This window comes from Drosophila sulfurigaster, chromosome 2R, assembly GCF_023558435.1.
Source record: "Drosophila sulfurigaster albostrigata strain 15112-1811.04 chromosome 2R, ASM2355843v2, whole genome shotgun sequence".
NCBI classification, from domain to species: Eukaryota; Metazoa; Arthropoda; class Insecta; order Diptera; family Drosophilidae; genus Drosophila; species Drosophila sulfurigaster.
Genome location: NC_084882.1, coordinates 30,836,568 through 30,862,654, shown reverse-complemented (window position 1 = coordinate 30,862,654; position 26,087 = coordinate 30,836,568). Strand labels below are relative to the sequence as shown.

At 34.6% G+C, this 26,087-nt stretch overlaps 1 protein-coding gene across 4 annotated transcripts; it reads right to left on the bottom strand.

The window, feature by feature from the left end:
• Nucleotides 1-34: 34 nt before the first annotated feature.
• Nucleotides 35-25,656, bottom strand: LOC133835607 (uncharacterized). Of its 4 annotated transcripts, none has more exons than XM_062265617.1 (8): nt 25,538-25,656; nt 24,639-24,987; nt 11,576-11,801; nt 10,204-10,315; nt 9,420-9,978; nt 7,251-7,370; nt 1,530-2,096; nt 35-1,351 (listed from the first exon to the last, which is right to left on the bottom strand). In XM_062265617.1, exons 2-8 carry the CDS (start codon nt 24,646-24,648, stop codon nt 60-62), a joined length of 2,886 nt encoding a protein of 961 aa, XP_062121601.1. In that variant the 5' UTR covers nt 24,649-24,987; nt 25,538-25,656; the 3' UTR covers nt 35-59. The 4 variants fall into 4 exon arrangements, with proteins under 4 accessions (XP_062121601.1, XP_062121600.1, XP_062121602.1 ...); XM_062265616.1 differs by having other exon boundaries at nt 25,404-25,654; XM_062265618.1 differs by having other exon boundaries at nt 25,571-25,586.
• Nucleotides 25,657-26,087: the final 431 nt, after the last annotated feature.

Here is a 26,087-nt window from a genome sequence, read left to right as displayed (position 1 = left end):
AGGGGTGGAAACTGAGTTGAACTCGTTGTGTGTAGTTGTTAGTTGTTGTTGTTGTTGCTTCAAACTTGCGTCACGCACTGCGCATATTTATCCAGTTCGCCTCGCAGCACCTTCACACGCTCCGTCTCCTCGCGCAGCGTTCGCACAAGCTCCTCGATCGTGCGCTGTTGCGTCAGCACCATCGCCTCCAACTTGTCCACACGACCCTCGAGCTGTTGCACTCGTGGCGTTGACTCTGCTCCTGCTCCTGCTGCTCCTGCTGCCTGATGATGATTGTTTTGCATTTGAGTTGAACCATCGTGAGCACTCAGATTGTTGCTCTTCTCGTTCGTGGTCTTCACGAGCGGCGAAACGCTGCGATTGCGTATCGACAGACTGTTTGGTCGCACCACACGTGACTCCTCATCGCTGCTGGCAGCTGCCGAAGCTGGTGTTGGAGCTGCTGCTGCTGTTGGGTTTGTCAGCTTGGCTGCTGACATACTCTTTGACATGATGGCATCGTTGTGATTGCTGTTGCTGGTGCTGATGATTTGACTGCTGCTGCTGCTGCTGTTGGACTCTTTCCTTTGGCTGCTGCTGCTGCTGCTGCTCTCCACAATCATCGACTGTTGCATAATGCTCGAAGAGGTCACCGCACTCGATTGCACACGTGTTGCTGTTGTCGCATTGCTCGTGCTGCTGCTACTGTTGCTGCTAGTTGTGGTGTTGTTAGTGGTGCTGCTGGTGGCGCTGGTGGTAAACACACTGGATGTCGCCGTCACCTGTTCGCTGGCAAACAGCTTGGAAGTGCGCTCAGCCACAGAGACAGCGCCACCACGTGGCTCCACATTCGGTGAGGTCTTCTTGCGTCCCACTTGCGAAGCCTTCAACTCCTCCATCCACGGCGCCTTTTGCTTCTCCCAATCCCTTGGCTTGGGCTTCACCAACTGCGGCTCCTCGCCCGTTGAATTGTCATCCGAGGAAGCAGTCGCCTGCTTGCCTTGGCCACCATCTTCGCTCAGCTCACTGGCACTGCTCGCCATGCCGCTGCCATTGACATACACCGAATTGTTGTTGCTCTCGCCGAGCACATTGATTGCCGCCGAGGGCGGACGACGTTTAGGCGCCTTGACGCGACCAGCACGCATATCCTGCAGTATCGAACCGCGTTCCACGCGATCAAAGTCCGTGTCCTCCACAGCAATTGTTGCAGCACGTCGCATCACCACATTGCCTGCAACTCCAGCATCCGGCAATTGTCCTCCAATCAATTTACTGCCAGCCAAACCATCGGAAACATCATGCGACATGGCGCTGGTTAGTTTGCTGTCCGCTCCGCTCTTTTTCTTAATGCCACCGCTCAGAATGTGACCTGAAAAATGAAATTGAAAGCAGTTTAGTACTATGATTGAGTGTTGAATTCGCTCGAATTGCGTCGCTTGTGGTCGATGAATATATCGAGTCATGCATCGTCTTATCGGGAGTCTGGCTTTATTTATAGCTAGCCCACAGACGACGTCATAAATAAATTTTACAATTTATAGCCTAACCTGTGACATTGCCCGTGGGCGTTTTCTTAAGCGGCACACTGGGCTTTTTGCCAAGCACCGGCGGTGGCGGTGACTTGATCTTTTCATCCATATTGTCCAGGCTCTTGCGCAGTTCTGCATACGTTGAAGTATTGTTAGTTGTTGCTGATGTTGCTGTTGTTATTGTTGTTGCTGTTGAGGTTGTGTTGCTGCTTTGCTTGTTGCCGGGCAGTTTGCTTAGATCCAGGTTCTTGTTCTCCAACGATTTACGCTGGGCGGCCACAGTGCCGATGGGCAATCCCGTTTCGCTGAGTATATCATTGAGGGAATCGCGCGATCCGAAACTCTCTTTGCGTCCCGCCGATGTCGACGAGCTGCTGCTGTTGTTGCTCGTCTTCTTGATGTAAACCTTCGATGTGGTTGAAGCACTGCTTTGTTGTTGCTGCTGCTGCTGCGTCACCGTCGTGGTGGTCGAGCTGCTGCTGCTGCTGTTGTTGGCATTCGTTGTGGTCATGTGGCTCGTGTTGCTGATCTTGCGCTGTGACTGCTGCTGCGTGGTTACTGCGGCTGGTTCGTTAATGGGCGCGACTGCAAAAAGGGCACAGAGAAAGAGAAAGAAAGAGAGAAACGCATAGTTAATATCGTAAACAATGGCATTTTGGTATTTTTAATCGCTGGGTGTGTGTGTGTGGGTTGCGCTTTTTTCTTTTAACAATTACACTACGCACACTTCACAAGCTCAAGTTCCTCAACTCAAGTCGATTGAAGACTTGCGTCTTGAGTTGAGCTCAGCCAAGTTGTGTTTATTATTAAATGATGAGCACGTCGCGCGCACTTCGAGCACTGTTTTTTTTTTTTGTTGTTGGCGTGACTAACGCTAAGAATGACAACAGCTGAGTTGAGAGCTGAGCTGAGAGTTAATGCAAACAACAAACTAGTTTCGCTGCTGCTCAACTGTTGCCAAATGTCAATAAATTAACATGGAAATCAAACAAAAGCGCAAGCGTAGGAGCGTTAACGTAAAATGCAAGCGACACAACACAAAACACAAGCTACAACTGAGCTACAAGCGACGACAGCGTGTCACGACATTTACAATGAATAAACACAACTAAGGAATAGGAAATATATACAACTAAAGTGTAGTCAAATATAATGTTGCTAATCTATAGAGAATACTGAGACTTTAAATACTTATTTGTATACAGGAAAAGAAAGAATTGAAAACCTAATCCTCATTACCGTTCCTAAAATAAAGTAACGATTGATTTAGTCAAACCAATTTTTAGGTAGAATTTATTCTGCTTAATTTGATCTATATAATGTCAACCTAAAACCACTAAATCATTAACTATAATCTTCATAATTTATAGATTGATAAACGTATAACAATTGTGAGACTCTGGATACTAATTTCCCATTCAGTAAAAACTGTTGGAGCATTAAACACTTTACCCCAATTAATTTCCCTAAAACTAAATAACAAATAATTTAGTTAAACTTATGTCAAACTAAAATGAATAAATGATTTAATATAATCTTGATGATTTATAGATAAATAAACTGATAACAATACTGAGATTCGGAATACTTATTTAGGAAAAACTGACAGAGAATTGAAAACTTATTCTCAATTAATTTCCTTAAAATAAAGTAACCAATGTGTTTATTAGTTTTTGATGTGAGTCAGATTTTATTCTTCTTAATTTAATGTCGAACTAAAATAAAAAAAGTAAATATATTCTTGATAATCTATAGATAGATAAACCTATAACAATACTTTGATTTTAAATTCGTATTTCCCATTCAGGAAATTCTGAAAACTCAAAATTATTTTCGTTGAAATGTAACTAATGTGGTTGTGTTCAACTAATTTTTGAAGAATATATTCTTCTTATTCTTAATGCCACACAAAAAAATAAAAATAAATATATAATCTTGATAATCTATAGTTATAACGTTTATTAGGGATCGAAGTGATTCAGTTAAACTTAATTTTCTTTTATATTCTGCTTCTATTCTTTAAAATTCATTTGTTATTATTTTAAAATGAATTTACACGCTAACTTATTATAAAATGGTAAGATTTTTTATTCTGCATTCATTTTTTCGATATATTACATCATTTTTAAATATATTACATACGATTGTCTAATACCACTCCAAATGAATAAACCCATTATAAACAAATTTAATTAGTTTTTTCTTCATCATAATGACCTCAACATTTTCATAATGTTTCCTACGATTATTACTACAACAAATTTCTTGCCATTTCCTGTAAGCTCTCTCGCATCTGAACATCATAAGCACTGCGTCTCTCAAGCAAATGCCATATTTGCAAACTCATTCTGTTCGTGCTATCATCGACACGCCCCATTCCCAATCCCATTCCCGTTTCTCTGCCATCTCTATGACACGAAGCGACAAAAGAGCAAACGACAGGCGCATGCAGACATAGACACACATAAATAAACGCCAATAAATGGTGATGGCAATAGAAATCAAAGCAAACAACAGTGATTGAGTAACGTTTAAATGTGTAAAGGTCAAGTGAATGAAATAACAACAAATCACAACAAAACAGAGAGACAGAAAGACAGCAAATGGCCAACTGACAACAAAAGCCAACATAAAGTTTGCCATAGAATAGACAAGTTGGCCAAAGCCGTTGATAATTGCAAAAATGGCAACAACACCACAAAAAAAAAGAAAGAAAAACGAATGCGCCAACGACTTTCACTGCTGCCAAATGACAAACAAGCAAAAGCAACAACAACAATTTTGAATGTGGCGCGCGAATTGGAATTTAATACATATATATATTTTTATCTATTTATTTTTTATGTTTTTAAGTATTGAGTAATTGAGTGTTGTCATTTTTGTTGTTGCCAGCAGGCAAAACCGAAGCGACTCAAGTCGAGCCGATGCGTACACAATCACAAAACGAAAGACTTAGGCAACAAACTTGGGTTGCCCGTTTTAATTTAATGATGACTGCGTTGCGTTTTAACTTTTTCAGCTCTTAACAATTTAATCATTAATCACACACACACACATACACTCACACACGTCTGTATTTGATAATTATATGTTTAGGCGACAACTCTGAAGAGTCCCAACACTGCGTTTGCCAATTAGTGAATGTAAACTCTTTTTCTTTTTCTTTACTTTTTTGTGGGCCATGTGGCAAATGTGTAATGTGCAATTGCAGTTGGCAAAAAGCCGTGAAAGAGAACCGCAAGAACGGTAATTGTAGCACACGCACCACCAAAGCGAAATAATAAATAATGAACAAAATAAGAAAGAAAGAACAACAACGATACCGAGAGAAGAACCACAAAAAAAACTTTGTCTGCCGCACCAAAAATGTTTTCAATAACGTAAATGGTCAAGAAATCAAAACGTACTGAGCCAAAAAGGTAAACAAAATTGCTGGCAAAGGTACGAACGAGAAACACAAATACCAAGAGAGAGGGAGAATGAAGTGAGAGTCAGAGAGAGACACTTGAGTTGCGCTCTCTGGCAACATTTGCTAAGACAATGGAGCAGCAGACAGTGGGAATAAGAGGGGGACAGAGGGGAAACAACAAGCGAAGCGCGCTTTTGTTGTGTTCGGGGCTCGTCTCTTGATAATCGCCGCTAATGTGCGCCCATAATGAAGTTCAGCTCATCATAACAAGCAAAACTTAATGCTAACCACGATGATCATTAACCTTAGCCTAATAATGAGCTAAGAGAGCGCCAAAGAGAAGCATAACAAAAGAGCAAGACACAAATATTTTGTATTAACAGCAACAAAAAACAATAAACGTAGCAGAAAAAACCAGTTACAACAACTGATATTTATATTTTAATATTACTGCTCAACTTCGTTGTTGTTGTTATTCTTGTGGTTTTTGTGTCGAAGGTGTTTTTGTCTTTGTTGTTGTTTTTGTTTCTGCGACTGTGGAACTGCGACGTTGACAAAAGGCAATAGCAAAAGCACAGCTCGTAAAAATTTGATTTATATGCACGTCGAATTTAGTGCAACGAATGCGAAATACTCTTTACTCTACATAAATTACATCAGCATTGATTATTGACAATTCCAGGATTGGCTAGAATGTTAAATATTTTACTCAAGTTTTGAATTTATGATGATAGAACTTAGTGTAAAAATATTGTACCAACTTTATGTAATATGTTTTAATTATTTCGGTTTTAAAGTTTTCTATTATAATGTTTATAAATATAAGAGATCTGCACATAAAATAATTAAGTATTTTCAATAAAATATTTTCTTTAAAAATATGAAGTATTTAAATTAAAAGTGAGTGCTCATAATTTTATAAATACAATGTATTATTTATAATTAAAAAATTAACTGTTTCAACACTCGAAAATGTTTCATTATGTTAATAAATATAAGAGATCTGCAGAGTACAAATTTAAGTATTGTTGATGGAGTGTTTTCCTTGACTTTTGAGACATTCCAATGGAAATGAGTTTAAAATTGCACAGTTACAGATATTCTATTACTATTATTAAAAATTTAAATTATTTCAGCACTCGAAAATTGCGTATTAGGTTTATAAACTTTAAGTATTTGTTAATGAAATGTTATCCTTAACTTTTAAGATATTTAAACGAAAAGAGTTGGCTGATGATTCTTCAAAATTTAAAGTTACAAATGCTATTATTATTGATTAATAAAAATTACAGTTTTTCAAGACTTGAAAATTGCCTCTCAATACTTTATATGATTACAGTTCAAATAGAATGCAGATAAACCCATGCTCGATAAAGTTGTAAGCTGATAATTTATGTGATTATGCCAGAGAGAGAGAGAGGAGAAAAAAAAGCGTTGCAAACGTTAATGGAAACTACGTATAAATGGAGTTTTGTTGAGGCGTTCAAGCTGCACGTTTAAATTATAGAGCCGCTTGAATGTGCATAAACCGCAAAATAAGCAATGCAAAGTCAACAATTAAATGCAAACAGACTCTCCGGTAAATATTTATTTAAAATCACAACCGCAAAGTATGCAACACAACTCAGATCAACAACATTTGAGTCAACATGAATGTCAATATGCAAAAAAATAAAAAACGAAAAGTAAAATGCGTAAAATGAAAGCAAGCAAAACTAAGTCAAGCGACTGTCAAGCGTTTAAAACAGCGCACGAAACGCGCAGAAACCGCTAAAAAGAAAAAAAACGCTAGAAGGCAGAAACGATCATAATAAATGTAAACAACCAAATGAAAAACTAGTTTTTATTCGCCATGCAAAATGATAACTAAAAGCAAAAAAAAACTACAAATAGCGAAACCGCAATTGCAATTGCAATTGCAAAGGAAATCGACGCCAAGCAGCTTCATTTGTGCGATTTCCCGAGACTTTTCTCGCCAGAGCAGACGCCAACAAAATTTTAGAGAGCAATTTTTTTTTGTAGCCGGCGCCAAAGAAAGCCGAATAAATGCGAGTGTAATAATGAAAACAGAAAATAAATCATAGAAATTATGAACATGGCCAAAAAGCCAAAGCCAAAGCAAATTTTCCATTTCACGCCCCTCCCGGGGGCGCACCCGGAGGAGAAAGGAAAATGAAAACTGGCCAAAAACGAATGAAAGAAAACGAAAAAAAAAGAAAAGAAAGAAAAACTAAGCCTCAGGCGCTGCCATTTGCTGCTGTTGTTGTTGTTGGTAGCTGCCTGGGTCGTCGTCGTTTTTGTTGTTTCACTGGAAAAACTCGTTTACATACAAATCGTGGTGATAAAGCTGGCCATACGAGCGCCCAAGAACTCGAAAGAGCCGCCGCGTTGCGGTCCCCCAATGCCATAGCGTGATCGTGGCCGGGGACGTGGCGGCGGTGGCAGAGGCGCTGCCGGAACATCGGTGCACACAGTGTTGTGGTTGTTGTTGTTGTTTTGGTTGGTGGTGTGGAGTCAAAAGTGTGTGAGGAGTAAAGAGTGTGAGGAGTCCAAAAGTGTGAGGAGTGTGGATTGTGGAGTAGAGAGTATGGAGAGTGTGGAGAGTCAAAGAGTGGAGAGTGTGTGCATGTGTTTGTTGTAGTTGTTGCCGTCGTTGTCGTTGCAATGAAGAGTTTTTTTTTATTACACACGAAATATTGTGGAGAGGAGCGAGGAGTGGGGGAGCAGTGGAGCAGTAGTAGTAGAAGAAGAAAAGAAGGAGAAAAGTGTAGAGGAAAATTACACAGAGAGACAACGAGAGACATCAAGTCATATAGGTAGTATACGTATATAGAGATATGTACAATACAATACAATATGCATACAAGAGTAAGAGGAGAAAGAAAAACGACAACAAATCAAGATATAAAGTAAATAAAATGAGAGAAAAGAGTCATAAGAGCGATAGTGAAACGTAAACAAAATGCCAATAAAAGTCGTTCAACAAAATGCAAGTAATAATCAACATAAATATAAATCGATATGTCGATGGCGATGACGATGAGGCGATTACTATATGGCACGTTCAAAATGGGATGTTGCATTGCATGACTCGGGCATTATAATCTTGAAGAAATCAATTGTGAATTGTCTGGATGTTGTCTGCGTGATGTGAAGTGAACTGATGTGATGTGATGTGAAGTGATGTGGTGTGTGTGATTCTTAGAGTGCATTCAGTGTAATGCATAGGAAATATTTCTTTTGAGTGTGTGTTGGGAAGTCCAAAAGTTACAATTTCATAACATACACAATCTGTAAATAAACTATAATCCCACCAAGACGGAAATACAAGTATATAGGCGAAAGCTTATCAGCTTATAAATTGACAATTTAGATTCTAGAACATTGACGTTAGAAACACTTTAAAGTTGTTCTTACTGAGTGCACTATTGCAACTACTCATCTCAAGTAATGAGTTTATAATTAAGTATTAAGAAATTCACTTAATGCTTTACTATTAATAATGCTTCAGATTGTGTTTGAAAAAGTTGTCCTACTGCAAACTTGATAGATTTACTTACAAAGAATTTTCTTTTGAATACCAAGTGTAACTTTTGGTATAAATTGGTATTTTTTGAAGATGGTATAAATTTGTATTACTTTAACATGTAGTTTTTGGTATAAATTGGTATTCTTTGAAGATGTAGTTTTTGGTTCAAATTGGTATTACTTGAAGATATTGTTTTTAGTATAAATTGGTATTTTTTGAAGATGTAGTTTTTGGTATAAATTGGTATTATTTGACGATGTTCTTTTTGGAATAAATTGGTATTTTTTTTATACATATATATTATATTATATTATATATTATATAGTATATTATTACTTTCACACAAAATAAAAACAAATTAAACATACAGTTCTTAAATTTCACTATATCTATCACAACTACGTTGATAAATTCGTTGTTGGTATCACTTTAAATTATTCTGCAAAGTATTCTTAAACAAATTTTTTCAAAAAATTAGTTTAAAATGGTTTCTTTCTTAGATTCTTGGTTAAAATTACACGTAAAACACTAATTTCCCAATAAAATGAATTCAATGTTGTGAATCAATTGCAGCTATCGACTAGACTAAGCTCTCTGCTTAGCCGCATATCGAGGTGCAAGATAGCTTTGCTTTCCTTGAAATTGAGCAATCTTATCTAAGGTGTGATAAAGTGTACCATTGAGTTAACTGCACACGGTTCAGGAAAGGGGAAACACTTTTTAAAATGAATTCAATTAGTCAACACAACTAATATTGACATTTTGCACAATGCAAAACTGGCGACACAACCAATTAAAAAATGAGGCGACGATGCAGACGATGCGAATTTGATGAATTGACACGAGATCAAATCAAAACTCACTAGCGAGAAGATGTGTGTGGTTGTGTGTGTGAGTGTGCATTCATGTGAGTGAGCATAAATAAATGGGAAAATTAATACGTAGTTGTTGTTGTTGTTTGTTCACTTACCATCGGAGGGCGCAAGCAGCTTGACAAAGTTGTCGGGAAACACGCCCACTTTGCCACGAAGTTCACCCTTCCACCAGCCCTTATCGGGCAGCTCCATGCTGATGACACTGATGATGTCGTCCACTTTGAGCTCGAGCTCATCATCGTTCTGCGGCGCATAGGGAAACTCGACGCGGCAATAGTCGCGTTGCGGCTTCGGTGGTAACGTTGGCACCGCAGCTGTGGCAGCTGCCGCAGCCGCCGCCGCTGCTGCTGCTGCTGTTGTTGCATCCACTGTTGATGCCGTGACTCTACTTTTAGTTTGCTGTTTCGTTGTTGTTGCTGCTGCCGCAGGAGCAGCTGTTGCTGCTGTTGTTGTTGTGGTTGCCGCCGCTGCTGGCGTTGTTGCTGTTGCAATATTGGACGCCTTGGCTGTCAGCGCTGACGTCGTGACCGTTGCACCAATCGTTGGCGGCCGTTTGGAGGCCAATATCGGTGACGGTTCGATATGTTGCACAAAATTTGAAGGAAAAACGCCAACTTTGCTGCGCAAACGTCCGCGCCACCAGCCTTCCTCGACCTAAATGCCAAGCGATTCGCACAAAAGCCGCACAGAGAGTAAAGCGAACAAAAAAGAAAAATGAAGAAGAATAAGCAAAATAAGTTTCATATTCTCTGTTATTTTCATCACACTATAGTTGTTAGTTATTGGCAAGAGGTTAAATGGGGGTTGTGGGCACTCACACATACATATGTATGTGTGTGCGGTCTGTGGCCAAAGTATATACATATATATTTTACATACCTCCCCTAGGAATTCAATGACATCACCCACGGCCAGCGTCAGTTCGTCGTCGTTGACTTGTGTGTAACTGTAGATGACTTTACAGCGGCGATTCGATGTCGCTGATTTCTCCCTGAGAGCAAAAATGCCAAACGCACACAAACAAAAACAAAAACGAAAAAATAAAGAAGAGAGTTCAAATCATAAGTATTTCGCTTAAAGAGAGTGGCAAATGTGATAGAGAGCGGCGAGTACGAGAACTCTTGCAATTGATTACGAAAAATGACAACAGCTGAAAAATTCCAATTAGTTCGCTAATAAATGTGCCAAGTGTAAGTACGAATGTTTAGCTGTAGCAGATGGCAACCGCAGTTTGTAATTTGACTCGATTTATTGAGCTTTCAGTTTTTATGGTGATAAGAATAATGATTCAAAGTTTTCAAGGGCTTCGTTAATGATAATGGCTCATTATAAAATAATATTAATGGCAAAAATTTAGAATACTTCTTTAATAGGATTTTAAAAAAATGTATTTCAATTTACTTCTTTAGTAATATTATGAAAAAGTTTGAAAAATATAGAAGGTAGAAATTATGTTTGGTGTAAGAGCTTTTAATTTATTATGAAAGCTTCACTTCTTTAGTAATATTATGAAAAAGCTTGAAAAATATAGAAGGTAGAAATTATGTTTAGTGCAAGAGCTGTCAATGTACTGTGAAAGCTTTAATGAGCTTTAATAACAGTCCTGGACTAAAAATGTAATATAACTTGCCTCTTTTATATAAGTACCATAAAATTCTGACGCACAAAAAAAATTATTGTATGTGAATATAATAATATTATAAGAGCTATTGATAGCTATGAAAGCTTTAATCAACTTTAATCTCTTGATAGCTTTATATGGCACATTCATTAGACTTTTATGTAGCTATGCAATTAAATATTTTTATGTTAAAAGAGTTTATGTAGTAAGTAAATTCTACTTTAAAATCTGTAAATTATTAAAAAAGCTTTAATGTGCTTCAGTTGAAGTTTTAGAGCAAAGCTTATTTTGTTTTTAAAATCTAGCAACTATTTTTTTTATATTTCATAAAAATTTAAAAAAGCTTTAATGTGCTTCAATTCAAGTTTTTGAACAAAGCTTCTTTTCTTTTTAAAATCTATCAACTATTTTTCTTATATTTCATAAAAACGCATTTCACAATCCAATTTTCAATTAAATTCTTTCACAAGGGAATTTTATTATCAGCTGCAGCTAAAACTCGTTTGCCAGCAGCAAAATATCATTTCCGAATGCAATAAAATGAAATCACTATTTTCAGCTAGTGTCATTTGGGGCTGTGTTTTAGTGTTTTTAGTGATTTTTGTGTTTGTGCAGTATTGCGTCACCAACCTGAGCTGCACCGCCGCACTGTCATCGCTGTGGTTGCCATTGCTGCTCGGCTCCAAGACGCGCACAAAATTATCTGGAAACATGCCCGTAACGCCGTTGGCCTTGAGAGTGCCCTGCCACCAACCGCCGGGCATCTGCTTGATGCGATGTATGATGGCACCCTTCTGTAGATCCAGCTCATCTGGCTCCTTAGCTGCATACTCGTATTCCACTATTGCACAGATTGCTGCAAAAGAGAGAAATGAATTGAATAAGTAAGAGAATTAAAAGCTAGATAGAGAGAGCGAGAGTGTTTTTGTCTATAGAGTTAGTAAGCCAATGGGGTAACCTTATATGGGACACGCGCATTTTTAATGGCACGCTGTCCAAGTGCAAATATTTACAATTGTCCGCCTCCCCCCGATTGCGCAATTCTCCTCGCAACTCTTCTCCCATCCATCACTTTTGGCTACGTGACGTTCACATATTGTTTGAAAAACCGTAAAACCGTAAAATAAAAATGCTTAAAAAGTAAAAGTTACATGACACGCTCTTTGTCACCCATTTTTGGGTCGAGCTACGCACGGAGTGGGAATGTTTAATATAACTAGGCGTTGCAAATTGGGTTACTACTTTTTCGCTCCCACTGTTGACCATGTCAATTGAATTATTTAACCTCCGAATGCTATTTTCATTCACTATCGTTCATAATTCTTATCATATAATTGTGACGCGAGATTTAGCTTTTTATTTTCGTTTGTTCATTCATTGCAGTGATGTCATTTGGCTTTGTACCTCAGTATTTGATATGATGAGTAATTGTTTTATATCCATACTTCCTACCAAAGAAAGTACACGTTTTGTGACCAATTTATTTGCTTTTATAAAGATATTTATTTTAAATTGCTAAATGAATATTACTTTGTTTGTACATCTGCTATCGAAATATACGACACTTGAGATTGCATATCGCATATAGAATTTGAGTAAGAGTTTAATTTAACTCAAGTACAGAAATGTTCAATGATTCGTTATTATGAAATTTGTTGAAGTATTCAATATAATATTAGTAGAAATTAAAATTTCAGATTCTATTCTTAACCGAATGTAACTACAAAGTTTTCATTATTTCCCTCGCTTAATCGGAAGACATAAGTTAAGCTCAGCTTAAGCTACATTTTTAGTTAAGATGAGAGATATCTTGATAATCTTGCTTCACCCATCTAGTAGTTGTGTATTCATTATGACTATTTAAGTCCGCAATTCACACGTAGCGCAATTCACCGTCGTTTATTGTCGACTTCCCTCTATATACCGCAAAAAGGCAAAAACAAAAAAAAAACACACAACACAAAACAAAACAATATGTCATGACGCATATTGACAACAATGCCATGGGCAACACTTCATATATAGCGCGTTATACATGCAACAACAACAATAATAATAACAACAATCACAATACCGGTACCATAATTACTTTTGAGCGTTGTTGCTCTCCAAAAGCTCGTCACATTTTGCTTGGCTTGCCTGCCTTCGAACCAATTTAAATAACAACTACAACTACAACAGCAACAACACAAACACCATCCGTATTTGGCATTTGAGGTTGCTGCCCCCGCACGATTGACTCATTGACTTATATGAGATGTGTCTGTGTTTGTTTCATTTTTACAGAGTCAGCGCTACTCAAAAGTGGCCCAAACTGAGCCACAAATAGAAACGTTTATTGGCTTAGCAGAGCCGTGTCAAGAAGGAGGAGGTGGAATAGATTGAAAGCCGGCAACCGCAACGAAACTGCGTTACAACATTGTCAACTGACAAGAAGTGAAAAGTACAACAAACAAAAAAAATGAACAGGGAAAGAAGATAATATCAAGTGAGCTGTATCTTAAAAATACCCTGCAAAGTCAGTTGAATAAAAACAGGGAAGGAAGCTTAAACTTTGAAGTTTATTGAATATACCAAAAATTTAAGTTGACAACAATTTTAAATACTGTTTCGGTATTTAATGAAGTAAAAAATATGTTGAATACCGAAAATTTAAATAGAATTCAATTCAAATACTTTTTCGGTATTTAATGTACTATATATTAAAGATCCAATACAAAATATCAGAAACAATTATGTTGAATATACCAAAAATTATGTTGAATATACCAAAACTATTTTAAATACTGTTGAGGTATTTAATTTAGTATATTTTAAAGCTCCAAAAAATATAACAAAATATTATATTGAATATACCAAACATTTAAGTCGAACCCCAATTTTAAATACTGTTTCTATGTTGAGTAAAGTATATTTTAAAAATCAAAAGAAAAATTTGACAAAAAAAAAATGTAAATAAATTGCAATATGGATCCAATTTGCGAGATTAAATAAAAATTAAAAGTAAATAAAATATACCTCAAATACGGTTGAAATTTTATATTTTTATGGATTTAATTTTAAAAATAAATAGCTATACATTAAGAAGAAAATTAAATATATCAAAAATGTATACGAATAAAAGAATTTTACATTTTTCCGGTTTGATATTTATTGATCTCTAGTTAAAGTAGAAAATTAAAATGTTAATTAAAACTTTTAAAGTAAATAAAATATACCAAATCGCCCTTTGAATAGAACTCACTTAAATATTAGTTTGACGTATTATTAGGTTAAATATAAATATATTTTAATTTCCAATTTAATATTTAATCTAGTTGTCTATTTTTCTGCTATTACTTAAATAATTTCTTAAAGTCAGAATAATATAAGTTAAACTAAATTTACTTTCTTATTCTGACACTTAAATAGTATAATCAGAATACTTCCCATTCTTGGACTATTACAGGGTATTTGAAAAGCAAATAAATGCCAATGATACGTGATGTTATTAGGACTATCAGTAAATGCGTTGTACTTTATATGGGTCAATAATGTTTGGTCTTCTTTTATGGCCGAACGAGCAAAGGCCTAATAAATGACGTCTGAATGAATGAGAAGAGAGAGAATAAGAGATGGAGTAGAATGAAATTGTCATAGAGCAGATCAAATGAATGGCTTGACTTGCTGTCTATAGAGCCTTTAAGCTGTTTAGCGACGTGTAATAGCTAATGGATGCCAACTCGTAGTAGTATTGATAATGAACAATTAAGACGCGGCGTGGCTGTTAAATGTCGTGCGACTCGGAGTCGAAAGCTTTTCATTTGTGGCTGGTTTTGCCACCAACGTTGAAGTTGGCAGCAGCTAAAAAAGCAATCTAAAGCTGCTTTTGTGTCGCACATAATAATTTCACTTTATTTGCAGACAGCATTAAAAGTTGCACAAGTCCAAACAGAGTGACAGAGAGAGAGAGAGAGCGAGAGAGAGAACGAGAGCAGACTAGTGGCAAAGAAGTGGCAAAAGTGCTGCAAGCATTGCTCATCGAGGCAGACGTCAAAGTCGACGTCGTCGTCGACGTCTCTTTGAGTATCCGCCAATTTGTAACTGGGCCAACACGGCCGTATTTCAGTTACAGTTTAACCTACGCGACGGCTCAAAAGCCAAAGTCAAACAAATGAACCTTTAATGTGGTTTTTTGCTTTTTCTTTTTTGTTTTATTCCTCTTTCTTTTCGAGCGTTTTGCTTTTCACTCTTTTGGCCATACATCGCATCTGAATGTGCGCTTTAATAACCCAACAACAAAGCTCAAAAGGCAGCTAACAAAGATACACTACAAGCACACACACAGATACACAAACACACTAACACACTCGTAGATAGAGCTGTACTTATGTATAATACATTGTAGAATGGGAAGCATGCAGACAACAACAACAACAACAACAACGTTGCTTGTGAAATGAGGCGCGCCTCGTCTAAATGCTGAGAAATGGTGAAAAGTTGCAGCATTAAGTGGTGAAAACTACCACCACAGCAACAACAACAGCAATAGCAACAACAACAACTGACGTTGGAAAAAATGAGGCGACTTCGACTTTGAAGCGGTGTCGTGTGAACAGAAAAATACAGCGAAAATATTAAAAACCAACTGGAAAATCGTGCAAATGTGTCAAAAATTGAAGAAAATGACGAAGAGCAAAGTCAACTCGACACGATTCGAAGGGGAAAGAGGGGGAGTAGGGGCTTTAGCTTTTAATGGATAAGCTCCACATGGCTTAAATAGCAAATTCAATGTCAAAGCGCCATGAAAATATGCAAATTTACGTATTGAAAATAAGAAACGAAGTGGGTGGAAATCTACTCCATAAAATGAAGCACGAAAAACTGAAGAGCATCTATATATAAAGCAATTTTTATTTACAGCATGTGACCTAAAAGAATACATTTTGTAATACACTTGAAGTATTGGAGTTAATATAAAAGTTAATAGAGGTTCAATACTTAATAAAAATTTCAAAACAAACTCAAGGAAAAATCACTGAACAATCATTTGACAACACATTTTGAAATCATTCAACATGAAGAAAACTTTATAAGCAAGTCTACGAATTAATAAGTTAACATGAAAATATTCTTTAATTAAAATATATAAAATAATAATAATTTAATAAAAACAAATGATATCAAAGCTGTTGATCAATGAAAAATTTCAAAGAAATATTAAAATAAAACTTAAAGAAAAATCATAGAATGATTCATCTAAAATATATTTGAAATGTATATATCTTTACTGAAATTCTTGTTAAATGTTTGAAATTAATAAAATAAAACTTAAAATTTACACAAATAACTTATTTTTATAAATAAATTTTAAATTTGAATAATTTGAAGCCAAATTTTTGTACAAAATAAAAATAAAAATTGATAAAATAAAATTAAAAAATATACTATATATATATATTTTTATAAATAAATTTTAAATTTAAATAACTTGAAACCAAATTGTTGCGCAAGCTTTGGAGTAAATAAATTACAAATTTAAATATATAAAACCAAGAACAATGATTAAAAAATGAATCTATATGAAACCCACTAGGTTTCTTACTAAGCAAACCACAACAATTATATATTATATTTTATATTACTTTGAGTGGAATTTGTAAATTTAAATTACATTAACAAAGAACAAACTTTAAATTAATTCAAATCAAAAGACATTTCAAAGCTTCTGTCACGCTCTACTTTTCTAAACGAGCCACACAAATATATTTAATTAACTTATCTTTTAGAAAAGAATAAAAATTAAATTCCCAGACAATGAAATACTCAAGATTCATTCAAGAGTTCATTAAGAATGCAAAAGACAAAAGCGAAGCAAAACTATTTGAATGAAACAATGCAAAAAGTTTCGGTAAATTTCATAATAGTTAACTAATTGATTGTTGCCATTTGATTGCTGGGATTATTGAACTTTATGCGAATGATTGAATGATTTATTGACCTTTCAAACTGACCCGTTTTTTTGTTAAGGTGTTAGCCACAGTTCCACTAGCTGAACACACACACACTCTTACTCTTCTTGTGGGCATTCAAAATGAATCAATTTGCAGTCAACTTGCCCCGGGAGCTTGACAAACAAACAAAACGCAGCTGCTGCTGCCGATGTTGTTGCTGCTGCTTCTTGCAACATGAAACCGGTTCTTGTGCCCCATTGGCAAGGTGCGGCCTCCCGATCAACTGCAGCACCTTTCGAAATGGGAATAAAAAACAAAAAAAAACACAACCAACACCTTGCGTAGGTGTGTGACTGAGAGTGTGCGTGTATAATGATGTATTCCCTATCTCCCTTCATTCTTTCTTTCCCTCTCTCTCTCTCTTTGTACAACAATCCCATGCTAATTGGCTTAACCATCAGTTTTTGGCTTTAGCTGTCTTTGACTTTTTGCTGATGCCATGTGAACCGTAAATGTTAAATTGCGTTTGCGTGAGTTTTACTTTATTTTTTTTCTGTATTTTTTGGTGGGTTGGGGGCGTGACTGGGAGCAATAAATCTATATACACACACTTAATTTGCCTAGACTTCTAAGAGATATGCTAACAACTTTCCAAGACTCAGTTTGTTTACTTTCCAAGCGTATAAAATGACATGAAAGGGCGTGTAACTCGTTTTTTTTATTACTGAGGTCAGAGGGCGCAAGTCAAATAAAATTTCAAATGAAAACAAAGTTCAGCAAAGTGGAAACACATACACTATGTATTCAAAAACAAATTTACGTGAATTAAATTCACAAATTGCCAGCGCAAAACAATTTTAAAAGTTTCGTTTGCTGCCAAACATATTTGTCTTATTGATTTTTATCAAGTTGTAAATGCCAATGGGCAAAAAAGTTTACAAACTTGGCCGGAATTCATTGCCTATTTTATGTGACTTTGGTTGCCAATTAGAAACTTGCGAATTCTATGTATATATGATTATTATTTTATGGCAATTTCGAAGCTCAAGAAATATTCAATCCCGGAAGATTTCAAATAGCTCCCAAAGGTCTAAATATTTATTTTTTAAATTGAATTTAAGTGGTTTGCCTTCAATTTTCATTAAATATATTATTTTTTCTTTTAATGTTTTAGAATTTTAGGTTAAAGTTAAGACTTCACTCTTCAGCGAGATTTAAGATTAGTTCTCAAAGATTTTTGATTTAAAAAGGAAATTACAAAAGTCTGCCATTGAATGCCATTAAATATTTAAAAAATATTGCTGTTTTAGAATTTTAAATTCAAGTCAAAACTTGAACAATCAAAAGGATTTCAAATAGTTCCCAAAGGCTTGAATATTTATTTTATAAATTGAATTGAAGTTGTTTGCCATCAATTTTCATTACATTTATTTTATTTATGTAATTTTTTATAATTTTAAAGTTAAAACTTTGCTCAACAGCGAGATATTAGATAAGTTCTCAAAGTGTCTGCTGTTAAATACCATTAAATATATTTCATTAATTACGAGTTTTGCGAATTTTAAATTCAAGTCAAAACTTTAACTATCAAACTGATTTCAAATAGTTTCCAAAGGGTTTTATTATTTGTTTTAAAAGGTGAAATATAATGGCCTGCTATTAAATGCCGTATAATATATTTAATTACAAGTCAAAATTTGTATCAAATAGTTCCTAAAAATGTTAATATTGATTTTTCTATACAGTTTTTATTAAGTTAAATCCATATTCATTACATTCTAAATCTTTGTTGAATCCAAAATCCAAGTTCAAACTTTGCATTACAAATTTAAGTAAATTCAATGAATTCTAATTAAACTTAAAACGTTTAATGAATTTTAAATCGAAGCTAAAACGTTGTATATTACAAAAAGATATAAAATTTCCTGATATATATTTCTAAAAGTAAATTTAAATTGCCGTCATTGAGCTCTCAATGTTTCAGAATTTTAGATAAGCATATCTGCAGAAATAAATCGAATTTTATTGTAAATATTAAATCGTCATTGTTAGCCATTTATATGCGACACACATGCAACACTTTGAACCCAATTTATTGCACTTTCAGCCAATCTTTCGTCCTGTCTCGTCCTTGAACCTTGCTGACCTTGGCTTGGCTTGGGTTTTGGCCTTTTACGTGACTGTCGTGTAACGGATAATTGGTAAAGTTCAGGGACAAGGTCGCCATAATTGAGACCGCAAATGTTGCGTGTCAAACTGTCGAATGCAAAGCAAACGCAATTTTTTTTTGTTGACATTGTGAACAAAGTAAACGAGAAGCCTCAAAATATTGTAACTGAAACCTTTTTTCCTCTCTTTATTTTTTTGTTGTTTTGTGTACTTGACCAATTAACAAGGCAAATGCATGAATCACGCCGTGAAGGCATTGAAATCGATCCGATAATATTGTCAAAAAAAATAAAAGAATGTAGCAAGTTGTCTTATCAGTTGTTATCAAGCAATTTGATTAAGTCATGGCCAAGCGTGATTTGTCATTCGTTCAGGGCCATGCCCACAAAAAAATATTAAACAATGCGCCCACATCTCTGTAGCTTATGCTTTTCATTATCAAGGTTAGACTTTTACTCCCCCGACTCGATACATTTGCTGCGTCTGCTGTTTAATTGAAAATGCTTTACGATGGAAAGTGTTCAGCCATAAAATTAAATGACTAAACGAGGCAGCACACACACACATACACACTTATACACACACAGACATATGCTTATAGTGCATGTTGATTGAATTGGCCTCACCCCAAACACAGAGGTCAACTGCCAAGCAAAAGGCACTCGCTGATTGAATTTTCCACAACTGCAATGCATTTCCCACAAAATGAAAAGCCTATCTAAAGTTTTCCTATTCGTTTTCTTTTGATAGCGCTTTTAAAGTGATGGGCAATTACAATGGAACGTTTTAAATGATTTAATGCTTAGCTGGAATGTTTAGGAAATACTTAAAGCGAAGCCTTCATCAGAAAGCAATTGTAATTGAATTGTGTGGTAATAAATTAATGATTTATGATGCGAGTTGCCCAAAATAAGAAATAGAAAATGCTTTGCATTGCTCACTTGGAAATTGATTTAAATTTTAATGGCTTTCAAATACATATTTTCAACTCATTTTATATGAAATTGCTTCATTTTGTGCAAAGAACGTAATTGTAGCAATTGAAATTGATTTATAAATTAAAATCCAAATTCTATGTTTTCTGTTTGTGTGCTTAAAATGTTATATTTTAAATAATATAAATATGGGTTGCTAAACTTTGGAAGACTATTTTCTAATACTTTTTAACTCATTTTAATGAAACCTTTTCAATAAAAAACTTAATTGTAACAGTTGAAATTGATTTATGATTCATGTTCTCCTAAAATAACAATGAAAGTTGGTTGTATGTTTTCTGTTTATGTGCTTAAAATTTTGTAAATATTTAAATAATTATAAATATGGTTCGATAAAATAAGAAAAGGAAAATGCTTTTACTTGCTTTGACATTGATTTAAATTTTTGATGTTTTATTTGTTAGACTCTATTACCTAATATTTTGAGTTTGTGCTCTAATAAACTTATGATTTATGATGGAAAATCATTCAAAACAAAATTGTGCTCTGCAATTTATTTCATATTACTTAATAAGATTTATATTTAAGTGATTCAATATTCTGTCACTTACTTTATAAATAAAACTGATTTGCTTGAATTGTTAAACGATTTTTTTTTTAAGAATTTCCATTTCTCTTCTTTCTTTCTTTGCCTCAGAATATTTCAGCAAATTTCGCTTTAAAATTGATTTCAATTTTCTACCTTTAAGTTTATAATTTTGTGGTTCATGATTCAAAACAAAATTTCATATATCTAAAAATAAATTAGATTGTTTTAAGTTTAATAAATCTTATATTTAAGTGATTTAATATTCTTACACAATTTACATTTCTTTTCTTTCTTTCTTGCCTCATAATATTTCAGCAAGTTTCACTTTGAACTTGATTTCAATTTTCTACCTTTCAAGTTTACAATTTGTGAGAAACAATTTTCTTTTATTTCAATCATTTGAAATTAATCTTTAGAGCAATGTGAAGAAAAGAAGAAAGAAAGAAAGAAGAAAAAGCAATTATCGCAATTGGTATTGTAAGGCAAAAAATTTTGCAATAATGATGCAAATTTCCCATATATAGTTCAAAAAATAGCTGTAATTGATTGAAAAATGCTGCCTTTTAGGTGTTCTATGAATAGTTCAATTAATTTAAATTTAAATTTGATTTGCAAACAAAACAAAGTAATACTTGGAAATTAAATTGTGTGGTTATAAATTGTTTGTTTAGGACTCGAGTTGAGTTAACCCAAAATAACATTTGTGTTTGCTATGCAAATTATTTCATATTTTATTAAAAAAAAACAAAAGTAAGATTTGTTTAACTTGAGCTGAATCATAAGATTTCTAGTTAAGTGATTTAATATACTAATTTTAAATTTAAATACAAAACTGATTTGAATGCATTTTGAAGTGTTTCTTCTTTAGTATTTATATATTTGTTTGTAGAATTTTTCAGAATTTCAATGCGTCATTTAACCCACTTTTTTATAACAGTTTGTCGATCGATGAACTGCAATTTAAAGTGTCTACTTTGCAGTGCAATAACTGTGCTCAATTTGTTGAAAAGAATTCCTCGAATTGAACGAGAATAAACAAGAGTTACTTCCCTTATTGGGTTTCAATTATACAATTGCGACAGTCGCACTCTATTGAAGCAATGAAGACAAGGCCTTGAGTTCAGTTGCCGCGTTATCAGTTCAATGATATACAACGAGTGAGTGTATTTGAGTGTGTGTGTGTGAGTGTATGTGAGTGCTGTGAGTATTTATATGACTTGGTAGACGCTTTGCCCGCATTTTCTTGCTTGTTTGCAGCCAGAATTAATGACGCCTAAACAATCAGCTGATAAAACAGCCACAACAACAGCACAACTTGAACAACAATCGAGCTCAAGATACAGATACAAAGATACTTTTGTATATTGCACAAGATAAACTCTGGCTGCACTTGGCATAGTTTTTTTTTATTTTGTTTTGTCGCTTAAACTCGATACATTTTTCTTCTATAGTTTTATGCGTTGTGAATAGTCGCCAACGAATGCTGATAAGTTGAGTAGCTCCAAAAAAACTTTGCCAGTGATAAGATAAGCACTTTCAGGCAGCTAAACAAATAAAAGAACCCGCATTTATTTCAACTATTTATATAGTAAATATAACAAGTTAAAAGAGAGAGAGAAAGAGAGATTCAACTGGCCGCTGACTCAATGCAAAAAATGCAATAATACTCACAGCAAACAAAGCTCGATGACTGATGATTCATTCGAATACGTTGAAAGTTTTCGTAGGCAAATGAGTTGACTCGAGTTGAGCAAAGAAATTTGCCAATAATCTGGCCACACCCACCGCAATAATAAAGTCGACAACGCCTTAAGCTCATTTATCAAACGATATGCCACATGTTGTAGCTGTTGATTTTGATAAGCCACATTTTGAGCTCTGCAAGAAGCTAATAAAGATTTCAAGTTTGTGTTTTTTATTTTGTTTTGGGGCATTTCCTGTTGGTCATCAGCTCATTTAATGGTCTTGGTTTTTGTGTTTCTCTCGCCGTCTTTGTGTGTTATTATTGCTATTATTTTTCACTTTTAGTTTTCAAAATGGAATCACTTAAAGAGCGGAAGAAAGCTGCTGCGTCTTTTGTTCGCCATGCAAATGCGACCCAGACAAAAGCATTTCATTTCAGTTCATCAAAAGAAATCATCAGTGGAAAATACACCAAAATAAAAACCTAAGTTGTGTACATTATGATTGAATTGCGGGGACGTTGGCTTGGAGCATCATCATCAAATGAATGTGCAACCAATCAGCTACATTATCTCCGAAACCATCAACAATAATAACAACAATAAACGTAACAACAACAATAAACAATGCAAGAAACCGTCTTGGAAATGACAAAGAAACCAAACCCAAGATTTATTAAGGCATTTACTCTCTTGCCTTTCCTTATCGCTCCTAGACTCCTCTCTCTTTCCTGTAACTACAATCGTTACAGTCTATGCAAAATGTCTTTTTCTTATCGCAAAATGTTAAAGGCGCTTTTCCGGCTATTGTTCAACAGCTTGGAATTTGTCTCTGTTTAAGTGTGCATATTTTACACAATTTTATAAGTCACATTTTGTATGTTTAAAGATTAAATTTAGGAAAAATCTGATTAGTAAAAGACTCGAAAATATATTTCCTAAGAATTCCAAAAAATTTTATTTTATTTTTTGTATTTATTTGTATTTTTAGACCTTTTATAAAAATAAAAAACAAAGTAAACTATTTTAAAGCATTTCTTATTCACTATTCCTCAACAAAAATACTTTTTTTGGAAATGGAAAAGAATTAAATATTGCAGAAACATTTCTTATTCACCATTCCTAAGCAAAAATAACTTGTTTGCGAATTAGAAAAGATTAAATATTGCAGAAACTTGACCACTGAATTTCTCAAAAATAGTTCCCCCGCATTTAATGGTATTTTCCTATGAGTAAACATAGTAAAAACCCGGTTATTTATAATCACGCGAAGTTATAACAAAAACTGTGTTCATTCATTTCAATATTTTGCAGACCTTAATCTTTTATATTTCTTTAATTTCTACTAATTTGAAGTTAAAAATAAGTATTCATCTTTTCAGTAAAAGTAAAATAAAATGTTTCTTTAAAATTTAATGATATTTTCTCTTTAATTTTTTGCTTATTTCTTTAGTTAATAACAAAGTAAAAGAAAATAATATGTGTACAACAATTTCAGACCATTTTTCATAGCAAAACATTTCACTTTGCAGAGAAATTTAGTTAAACTAAACTCGTTCTTCAATTCACACTTCTGCACATTTATTATGACCATAAATTAATAATCACGTTCGCACACATATTTATGCAACAGACTGTTATATTATTGTGAAGAGAACAATTAGATTTTTTAGCACTATTTCAAGTTTAGCAACATTTTAAGCATCATTTTGACAATAAGAAATGATTAATTGTGCAAATGTGCTGAGAAATTTCTGCAAATTCTCATTAAACCAAACAAAAAAAAAAAAAGTACTACATGAAAAAGGTAAAACTTTTTACCTGTTAATTTTCTTTGTCTTTTTTTGGTTTTTGTTTTTACTCTGATCTAGTATTGTAAATCTTTTTGAGCGTCCCTCACGTTCGCAACCCAAAACACAAAACAAGCTTATGAAATCATCAAGAAATTCTTATTTAACACAACAGTAAAATACAAAAAAAAATAAAGAAAACAAAGAACAACTGTTAAACCGGTTTTTGTATCTCACTGGATTTCTTTTATTTTGATTGCGAAAATCCTAAAAGTCCTTTGTCGCTTCTCATTTAAATAAGAACTCAATTCATTTAGCAACAACAACAATGAACGTTGTCCTTGGACGACACACGAAAAAAAAAAAAAAAAAACTTTTAACGCCCACCCTGTGACACACCCAACAATGCGAATGCGAGTGCAAAACGGAGAGCGCAAAACGCATAGATAAATGTTAAGAAGAAGAAGCAGCGATGGACCCACCCTAAAAACAAAAACTGCAGCAGCAAAGTCACAAAATTTTATAGTTTTCAACATGTATTTTTTTTGTTGTATGTTTCTCTCTCCTAGTTTTCTTTCTTTGTTATCTTACTTACTTTTGTCCATGTTGTCGTTGGTGTTGTTGTTGTTGCCGTTTTGCCAGGAAGCAATTGCGTTGCTGCTGCTGCCACTGCTGCAGTCGCAGTCGGCGGTTCAATGGACGGACAACTCTCTTGTCTCTCGCTGTCTCTGTCTGGCCAACGACTTTTCCTGTCTGCCGTCGCCGTGTATTAAAGGTATGAATCACGCGCGTTTATTCTGTTTACACACACACACACTGACACACCCGCGGGCTCACACTCACACACACAGTGACACGCAGCGCTTTATAAAACTGTTTAGAGCAGAATAATAATACCCAGAATTGAAGCGCTTTTGCGTGCTTTATTTTGACCTTATTCGCAGCTAAAGAACCAGAATTGGAATTAATTAAAATATATACATAGGCATCATCAAATATATAGCAGAGTATAATGAAAAAGTCCGAAATCAAATGCAAAGGCAGACGCAGCGAAAAGAACAACAACACACACTACCACACTAACACTAGTACACTTAACGAAATTCACGTCACGTCGAAAAAAAGGCTTGCGGACGCGACCCGACGTCGATCCACTTGTACTTGTATGTATGTGTGTATATTGCAACAACTCAACTAACTCCTGAGTCTGTGTCTGAGCCTGTCTTCAAGCTGCCTGCTATTGCACTCAACTCAGAACATGTAACACTACAAAACGCCGCTCGTTTCGGCTATTTGCTCTTCTTCTTTTTCGTCGTCGTCGCACTTTCGTATATGCACTTTTCGCCTGCGTTTTATTTACTTTGCTTTGTTATTGATTTTCGCCATCTCACAGACTAATGGAAGTAAGCATCTTCATATGTATGCCTTATTGCAATTGGCCCGAAATATCAAGCGTCTGCTGATTTTCACAATTTGATAACCAACAAAACTCACTATTTTGCAAGTAAACTCTTTTTGTTAACGTACGACGACACAAGAAAATGCCAAAAGAGGGCCACAAAAACTCCGACGACCGTTCCAACAAGCGTTCATGTAAAGTGCGCGCAGACTACTGCAAACAAGGTGGCAAGTGTGGCCGCATAACGAATGGCCAAAAATACTAACCGCTATACCACAAATTACTGCCAAGTTTATGTTTGCTATCTATAAAGAAATTGTAATCAAATTATACGTTAAGTATACCTTAAAATTCATCTTTTACTCAGTTTTTATTTATAAAATCGAATCTCATTTCTTTAAATTATTTGTCAGATAACAGATTTGCAGAGATTACGGGCAGAATTACACTTTGATACATGGTATATGAATATAGTTTTTATTAAACTACAGACTGAAAAATGAATTATGAATTTTTCTGCTAATCGAATAATAAAAAAAAAATATTTGTCAAATGCTTTTCAAATATGCACTACCCGGTTTTGTAAAATAGTCTCATATCAATTAGCTTGCTAACGTACACAAACTCAGCTTTTAGGCCTGCCAA

Bases quoted from the DNA above. Each gene is read 5' to 3' on its own strand.
- LOC133835607 (XM_062265617.1), bottom strand. The intron at 10,316-11,575 runs GTTGGTGACGCA...TTTTGCTCTCAG, and splicing joins AGTGCGGCGGTGCAGCTCAG to GGAGAAATCAGCGACATCGA. The intron at 9,979-10,203 runs GTATGTAAAATA...CTTGGCATTTAG, and splicing joins TCATTGAATTCCTAGGGGAG to GTCGAGGAAGGCTGGTGGCG.